The sequence below is a fragment of the Xylocopa sonorina genome, unplaced genomic scaffold, assembly GCF_050948175.1.
Source record: "Xylocopa sonorina isolate GNS202 unplaced genomic scaffold, iyXylSono1_principal scaffold0047, whole genome shotgun sequence".
Classification (NCBI taxonomy): Eukaryota; Metazoa; Arthropoda; class Insecta; order Hymenoptera; family Apidae; genus Xylocopa; species Xylocopa sonorina.
In genome coordinates, this window is record NW_027490118.1 from 1,008,125 (window position 1) to 1,017,498 (window position 9,374).

The following is a 9,374-nucleotide window of genomic DNA, read 5'->3' on the forward strand; positions in this document are numbered from 1 at the left end:
GATGTCATCGATGTACGCATAACAAAAGTCCAACCCGCGTAACACCTCATCGATGAATCGTTGGAAAGTCTGTGCCGCGTTACGTAGTCCGAACGACATGAACGGGAACTCAAACAGCCCGAACGGTGTCGTTATCGCGGTCTTATGCACGTCTTCCGCGGCGACGGGAATCTGATTGTATGCGCGCACTAAGTCGATGGTAGAGAATATCGTCTTACCATGAAGTGCCTGCGCGAAGTCCTCGATATGCCGCACCGGGTATCTATCGGGCAGCGTCCGTGCGTTGAGACCCCTGTAATCGCCACAGGGTCTCCATTCGTCCTCTCCTTTCTTCGGCACCATGTGCAACGGAGAAGACCAGCTGCTCTCCGACGGTCGAACGATGCCTAGCTGCATCATAGTTTCGAACTCCTTTTTCGCCGCCTTCAGCCGATCAGGTGCGAGTCGGCGGGGTTTGCTTGTCACTGGCGGCCCCGGTGTCGTGCGGATGTAATGCACGGTCGAATGTGCAGTCTGCGACGGTGATCCCTCTGGCCGAGTGATCTCCGGGAATTTTTGCAGCACCTCGTGGAACATCGAACCGCCATGCACGGTTTTAATGCTCGGAATCGACGAGGCCTGCTTGGTCGTCCAACCGGACACTGATATTGACGTCGTCTGATCCAACAGACGACGATTTCGCACATCGACTAGCAACCCATAATGGTACAAAAAGTCCACACCAATTATGGGTTTTCTTACCTCGGCTACCACAAAACGCCAGGTGAACGCGCGGCGTAGCCCGAGGTCTAAGGTTATTGTCACTGTCCCGTACGTAGGGATCTCCGTCCCGTTCGCCGCGTAGAGAAGATACTGCGACTTTTCCCGATTGCCACGAGCCATCGCTCTCGGGATTACACAGAGGTCGGCGCCTGTGTCGACCAAAAACTGCGTCTTCGTCGCGTAATCGACTACAAATAGACGGCGATTCGTCGGGCCAGCGTCGTCCGCCGTCATTAACGACTGCCCTTGGCGTTTCCCGACGAGTGCCAGTTGCACGGCGGTGTGCAGATATGGGCCTGCGAGCCGAATTTCCAATGGCAGTAACACCTACCTCCTCGTAGCTCGAGGCGTCGTCGGGCAGCTGAACCGGATCGCGAACGTCGAGGTGATCTTCCCCGCTCTCCGTCACGTCGCGAAGGTCTTCCCCGGTTCACTTCTCTGCGGAGGGTCGCGATTTCTTCTCGCAGCTGACTAATACACTCGTGAACCGAGGCGTCAGCGCTACCGCTTCCATGTGTATTTCCGCCGGCCGCTCCGGCGGAGGCGGAAGCTACCGCGATCTTGGCGCTGCCGTGGTAGGTTTCGGACACGGCGTCCGCCACTTCCGCAATGCGGTCCAACTCCGCGTCCCGCATCGTGGCGAGAATCAGCTGCAGGCTCGCAGGTAGCCGACCCATCCACAGGGTCTTCAGCACGTTGTCCGATACGGTCGTACCGGCCAGGTTTCGGAGGTGGCGCAGAAATTGCGACGGTCTTCTGTCGCCCATTTCCTCGGATTCCAGGAGGCGCCGGGTCTTCTGCTCCTGCGACGAGCTCAACCGGCGGATCAGCTCCGTCTTCAGCTTCTGGTACGGCGTGGCGGCGGGTGGATTCATGATAATGTCTCTCACCTCCATGGAGTACTGCGTTGGCAACGCACCGAGGATATAGCCGTACCTGGTGTGCTCCGTGGTTACTCCTGCGGCCTCGAAACTGCGTTCCGCGATAGTAAACCACATCTCCGGATCCGCTGCGTAAAAATCCGGTAGACGGACGGCCACGCGATCCACGGAGGCACCGGAGTGAGATGGTGTAGCCATAATGATGTTATGCACCAACCAAAAAAAAAAAACGTTCCGCACCACTGCTGTATGTTACGACGGATCACTACCGCACTACACGTTCGGTGATCACGTCTGGGTCACCAATAATTGAGGGCAATGTAACGGGAGTAAGAAATCACACTCGACCTTTTTGCCCACAATTTAATATAAAACAATCAAAAACAGTTAACAATAGCGAAACAATAATAAAACAATAGTTCTTAATGTTGGGGGCGGTGCTACGGCTACGATTTCTTTTACGTCGCTACGCGACTCTAGTGAAACTCAACTTGACCTCACAATTCTTAACGAATATGGAGGCTGCTCTAACGAACAGGGTGTTCTCGCCGAACTGTTCTAACCGAACTATATGCTAGCGTCGTTCTAACAGAACTATGTGCTTGCCTCGTTCTAACCGAACTGTCCGAATCGAACTGTCGCGAGGACGAAAATGTCGTCCCTTAAAAATGCGTATAGAAAAGGATGGGAAATCCCAGAATGAAAAGGATGGATGCACAGACGAGGAGAGTGAACGTTTCCACGAAACGTAACGGACGGAAATTGGTCATAAATAAACCAAGTTTAAGGATCTACCGTACGCGACTGGCAATGCTCAGTCGCGACGAAATCTTAAGGGAAACAATTGCTTGGCCCAGATGATGGACACAAACCAGACGGGTATCGGGTTTAGGAAACGCGCGGGCCTGGTCGCCAAGTGCTAACCCGCGGTGGCCAGACCTGCGCTGTGTCGTAGGAACGCATTGTTATTTCTTTAGAGAATTTACGACTCGAAAATACCAGGAATCGTAGCCGCCACAGTTTGAAGAAAAAAATTCGAACCTAGTATTACAATTCGTTTACTCACGATTGTTTGACATAAAGATTTCAACCAATTGTTAAAATTTGAATATTGACAATAGTTTGAAGAGAAAGGGCATAGCGAGAGTTAAAATTCGTACAGTGACGATAGTTTGACCAAAAAATTCCCACCGAGAGATAAATTTCGTATATAGGCGATAGTTTGAAGAAAAAAATTCCAACCTAGTATTAAAATTCGTTTATTGACGATTGTTTGACATAAAGATTTCAACCAATAGTTATAATTTGAATATTGACGGTAGTTTGGAGAAAAAAGTTCCCACCGGGAGTTAAAATTCGTACATTGACGATAGTTTGACCAAAAAATTCCCACCGAGAGTTAAATTTCGTATATAGGCGATAGTTTGAAGAAAAAAATTCCAACCTAGCATTAAAATTCGTTTATTGACGATTGTTTGACATAAAGATTTCAACCAATAGTTAAAATTTGAATATTGACGGTAGTTTGGAGAAAAAAGTTCCCACGGAGAGTTAAAATTCGTACATTGACGATTGTTTGACCAAAAAATTCCTACCGAGAGGTAATTTCGAATATAGGCGATAGGTTGAAGAAAAAAATTCCAACCTAGTATTAAAATTCGTTTATTGACGATTGTTTGACATAAAGATTTCAACCAATAGTTAAAATTTGAATATTGACAATAGTTTGAAGACAAAGTTCCCACCGAGAGTTAAAATTCGTACACTGACGATAGTTTGACCAAAAAATTCCCACCGAGAGTTAAATTTCGTATATAGGCGATAGTTTGAAAAAAAAAATTCCAACCTAGTATTTAAATTCGGTTATTGACGATTGTTTGACATAAAGATTTCAACCAATAGTTAAAATTCGTACATTGACGATAGTTTGAACAAAAAGTTCCCACCGAGAGTTAAATTTCGTATATAGGCGATAGTTTGAAGAAAAATATTCCAACCTAGTATTAAAATTCGTTTATTGACGATTGTTTGACATAAAGATTTCAACCAATAGTTAAAATTTGAATATTGACAGTAGTTTGAAGAAAAAAGTTACCACCGAGAGTTAAAATTCGTACATTGACGGTAGCTTGACCAAAGAATTCCTCCCGAGAGTTAAATTTCGTATATAGCCGATAGTTTGAAGAAAAAAATTCCAACCTAGTCTTAAAATTCGTTTATTGACGATTGTTTGACATAAAGATTTCAACCAATATTTAAAATTTGAATGTTGACAGTAGTTTGAAGAAAATAGTGCGCACCGAGAGCTAAAATTCGTGCATGGACGGTAGCTTGACCAAAAAATTACTACCGAGAGGTAATTTTGAATATAGGCGATAGGTTGAAGAAAAAAATTCCAACCAAGTACTAAAATTCGTTTATTGACGAATGTTTGACATAAAGATTTCAACCAATAGTTAAAATTTGAATATTGACAGTAGTATGAAGAAAAATGTGCCCACCGAGAGTTAAAACTCGTATATAGGCGATAGTTTGAAGAAAAAAATTCTAACCTAGTATTTAAATTCCTTGATTGACGATTGTTTGACATAAAGATTTCAACCAATAGTTAAAATTTGAATATTGACAGTAGTTTGACGAAAAAAGTTATCACCGAGAGTTAAAATTCGTACATTGACGGTAGCTTGACCAAAAAATTCCTCCCGAGAGTTAAATTTCGTATATAGCCGATAGTTTGAAGAAAAAAATTCCAACCTAGTCTTAAAATTCGTTTATTGACGATTGTTTGACATAAAGATTTCAACCAATATTTAAAATTTGAATGTTGACAGTAGTTTGAAGAAAATAGTGCGCACCGAGAGCTAAAATTCGTGCATGGACGGTAGCTTGACCAAAAAATTCCTACCGAGAGGTAATTTTGAATATAGGCGATAGGTTGAAGAAAAAAATTCCAACCAAGTACTAAAATTCGTTTATTGACGAATGTTTGACATAAAGATTTCAACCAATAGTTAAAATTTGAATATTGACAGTAGTATGAAGAAAAAAGTGCCCACCGAGAGTTAAAACTCGTATATAGGCGATAGTTTGAAGAAAAAAATTCCAACCTAGTATTAAAATTCGTTGATTGACGATTGTTTGACATAAAGATTTCAACCAATAGTTAAAATTTGAATATTGACAGTAGTTTGAAGAAAAAAGTTCCCACCGAGAGTTAAAATTCGTACATTGACGATAGTTTGACCAAAAAATTCCCACCGAGAGTAAAATTCCGTATATAGGCGATAGGTTGAAGAAAAAAATTCGAACCTAGTATTAAAATTCGTTTATTGACGATTGTTTGACATAAAGATTTCAACCAATAGTTAAAATTTGAATACTGACGGTAGTTTGGAGAAAAAAGATCCCACCGAGAGTTAAAATTCGTACATTGACGATAGTTTGACCAAGAAATTCCCACCGAGAGTTAAATTTCGTATATAGGCGATAGTTTGAAGAAAAAATTCCAACCTAGTATTAAAATTCGTTGATTGACGATTGCTTGACATAAAGATTTCAACCAATAGTTAAAATTTGAATATTGACAGTAGTTTGAAGAAAAAAGTTCCCACCGAGAGTTAAAATTCGTACATTGACGATAGTTTGACCAAAAAATTCCCACCGAGAGTTAAATTTCGTATACAGGCGATAGTTTGAAGAAAAAAATTCCAACCTAGTATTAAAATTCGTTTATTGACGATTGTTTGACATAAAGATATCAACCAATAGTTAAAATTCGTGCATTGACGATAGTTTGAACAAAAAGTTCCCACCGAGAGATAAATTTAGCATATAGGCGATTGTTTGAAGAAAAATATTCCAAACTAGTATTAAAATTCGTTTATTGACGATTGTTAGACATAAAGATTTCAACCAATAGTTAAAATTTGAATATTGACAGTAGTTTGAAGAAAAAAGTGCCCGCCGAGAGTTAAATTTCATATATAGGCGATAGTTCGAAGAAAAAAATTCCAACCAAGTACTAAAATTCGTTTATTGACGAATGTTTGACATAAAGATTTCAACCAATAGTTAAAATTTGAATATTGACAGTAGTTTGAAGAAAAAAGTTCCCACCGAGAGTTAAAATTCGTACATTGACGGTAACTTGACCAAGAAATTCCTCCCGAGAGTTAAATTTCGTATATAGGCAATAGTTTGAAGAAAATAATTCCAACCTAGTATTAAAATTCGTTTATTGACGATTGTTTGACATAAAGATTTCAACCAATAGTTAATATTTGAATGTTGACAGTAGTTTGAGGAAAAAAGTGCGCACCGAGAGCTAAAATTCGTGCATTGACGGTAGCTTGACCAAAAAATTCCTACCGAGAGGTAATTTTGAATATAGGCGATAGGTTGAAGAAAAAAATTCCAACCAAGTATTAAAATTCGTTTATGGACGAATGTTTGGCATAAAGATTTCAACCAATAGTTAAAATTTGAATATTGACAGTAGTCTGAAGGAAAAAGTGCACACCAAGAGTTAAAATTCGTATATAGGCGATAGTTTGAAGAAAAAAATTCCAACCTAGTATTACAATTCGTTTACTCACGATTGTTTGACATAAAGATTTCAACCAATAGTTAAAATTTGAATATTGACAATAGTTTGAAGAAAAAAGTTCCCACCGAGAGCTAAAATTCGTACATTGACGATAGTTTGACCAAAAAATTCCCACCGAGAGTTAAATTTCGTATATAGGCGATAGTTTGAAGAAAAAAATTCCAACCTAGTATTAAAATTCGTTTATTGACGATTGTTTGACATAAAGATTTCAACCAATAGTTAAAATTTGAATATTGACAGTAGTTTGGAGAAAAAAGTTCCCACCGAGAGTTAAAATTAGTAAATTGACAATAGTTTGACCAAAAAATTCCCACCGAGAGATAAATTTCGTATATAGGCGATAGGTTGAAGAAAAAAATTCCAGCCTAGTATTAAAATTCGTTTACTGACGATTGTTTGACAAAAAGATTTCAACCAATAGTTAAAATTTGAATATTGACAATAGTTTGAAGACAAAGTTCCCACCGAGAGTTAAAATTCGTACATTGACGATAGTTTGACCAAAAAATTCCCACCGAGAGTAAAATTCCGTATATAGGCGATAGGTTGAAGAAAAAAATTCCAGCCTAGTATTAAAATTCGTTTATTGACGATTGTTTGACATATAGATTTCAACCAATAGTTAAAATTCGTACATTGACGATAGTTTGAACAAAAAGTTCCCACCGAGAGTTAAATTTCGTATATAGGCGATAGTTTGAAGAAAAATATTCCAACCTAGTATTAAAATTCGTTTATTGACGATTGTTTGACAGAAAGATTTCAACCAATAGTTAAAATTTGAATATTGACAGTAGTTTGAAGAAAAAAGTTCCCACCGAGAGTTAAAATTCGTACATTGACGGTAGCTTGACCAAAAAATTCCTACCGAGAGGTAATTTTGAATATAGGCGATAGGTTGGAGAAAAAAATTCCAACCAAGTACTGAAAGTCGTTTATTGACGAATGTTTGACATAAAGATTTCAACCAATATTTAAAATTCGAATATTGACAGTAGTTTGAAGAAAAAAGTGCTCACCGAGAGTTAAAACTCGTATATAGGCGATAGTTTGAAGAAAAAAATTCCAACCTAGTATTAAAATTCGTTTATTGACGATTGTTTGACATAAAGATTTCAACCAATAGTTAAAATTTGAATATTGACGGTAGTTTGGAGAAAAAAGTTCCCACGGAGAGTTAAAATTCGTACATTGACGATAGTCTGACCAAAAAATTCCTACCGAGAGGTAATTTTGAATATAGGCGATAGGTTGAAGAAAAAAATTCCAACCAAGTATTAAAATTCGTTTATGGACGAATGTTTGGCATAAAGATTTCAACCAATAGTTAAAATTTGAATATTGACAGTAGTCTGAAGGAAAAAGTGCACACCAAGAGTTAAAATTCGTATATAGGCGATAGTTTGAAGAAAAAAACTCCAACCTAGTATTACAATTCGTTTACTCACGATTGTTTGACATAAAGATTTCAACCAATAGTTAAAATTTGAATATTGACAATAGTTTGAAGAGAAAGGGCATAGCGAGAGTTAAAATTCGTACAGTGACGATAGTTTGACCAAAAAATTCCTCCCGAGAGTTAAATTTCGTATATAGCCGATAGTTTGAAGAAAAAAATTCCAACCTAGTATTAAAATTCGTTTATTGACGATTGATTGACATAAAGATTTCAACCAGTAGTTAAAATTTGAATATTGACAGTAGTTTGAAGAGAAAAGTGCCTACCGAGAGTTAAAATTCGTACATTGACGATAGTTTCACCAAAAAATTCCCACCGAGAGTTAAATTTCGTATATAGGCGATAGGTTGAAGAAAAAAATTCCAGCCTAGTATTAAAATTCGTTTATTGACGATTGTTTGACATAAAGATTTCAACCAATAGTTAAAATTTGAATATTGACGGTAGTTTGGAGAAAAAAGTTCCCACGGAGAGTTAAAATTCGTACATTGACGATTGTTTGACCAAAAAATTCCTGCCGAGAGGTAATTTCGAATATAGGCGATAGGTTGAAGAAAAAAATTCCAACCTAGTATTAAAATTCGTTTATTGACGATTGTTTGACATAAAAATTTCAACCAATAGTTAAAATTTGAATATTGACAATAGTTGGACGACAAAGTTCCCACCGAGATTTAAAATTCGTACACTGACGATAGTTTGACCAAAAAATTCCCACCGAGAGTTAAATTTCGTATATAGGCGATAGTTTGAAGAAAAAAATTCCAACCTAGCATTAAAATTCGTTTATTGACGATTGTTTGACATAAAGATTTCAACCAATAGTTAAAATTTGAATATTGACAGTAGTTTGAAGAAAAAAGTGCCCACCGAGAGTTAAAATTCGTACATTGACGGTAGTTTGACCAAAAAATATCTACCGAGAGCTAATTTTGTATATAGGCGATAGGTTGAAGAAAAAAATTCCAGCCTAGTATTAAAATTCGTTTACTGACGATTGTTTGACAAAAAGATTTCAACCAATAGTTAAAATTTGAATATTGACAATAGTTTGAAGACAAAGTTCCCACCGAGAGTTAAAATTCGTACATTGACGATAGTTTGACCAAAAAATTCCCACCGAGAGTTAAATTTCGTATATAGACGATAGTTTGAAGAAAAAAATTCCAACCAAGTACTAAAATTCGTTTATTGACGAATGTTTGACATAAAGATTTCAACCAATAGTTAAAATTTGAATATTGACAGTAGTTTGAAGAAAAAAGTTCCCACCGAGAGTTAAAATTCGTACATTGACGGTAGCTTGACCAAGAAATTCCTCCCGAGAGTTAAATTTCGTATATAGGCAATAGTTTGAAGAAAAAAATTCCAACCTAGTATTAAAATTCGTTTATTGACGATTGTTTGACATAAAGATTTCAACCAATAGTTAATATTCGAATGTTGACAGTAGTTTGAGGAAAGAAGTGCGCACCGAGAGCTAAAATTCGTGCATTGACGGTAGCTTGACCAAAAAATTCCTACCGAGAGGTAATTTTGAATATAGGCGATAGGTTGAAGAAAAAAATTCCAACCAAGTATTAAAATTCGTTTATGGACGAATGTTTGGCATAAAGATTTCAACCAATAGTTAAAATTTGAATATTGACAGTAGTCTGAAGGA

At 38.0% G+C, this 9,374-nt stretch overlaps 1 protein-coding gene across 1 annotated transcript; it reads right to left on the reverse strand.

Annotated features, from left to right (window-relative positions):
• Positions 1–995: 995 nt before the first annotated feature.
• On the reverse strand, positions 996–1,841 carry LOC143432172 (uncharacterized). The gene has a single exon (XM_076908945.1). It carries the CDS (start codon positions 1,839–1,841, stop codon positions 996–998), a length of 846 nt encoding a protein of 281 aa, XP_076765060.1.
• Between the last annotated feature and the right edge of the window lie 7,533 nt (positions 1,842–9,374).

What these genes read in the sequence shown, in the direction of transcription:
- LOC143432172 (XM_076908945.1), bottom strand. Translation starts at nt 1,841, where the DNA reads ATGGCTACACCATCTCACTCCGGTGCCTCCGTGGATCGCGTGGCCGTC.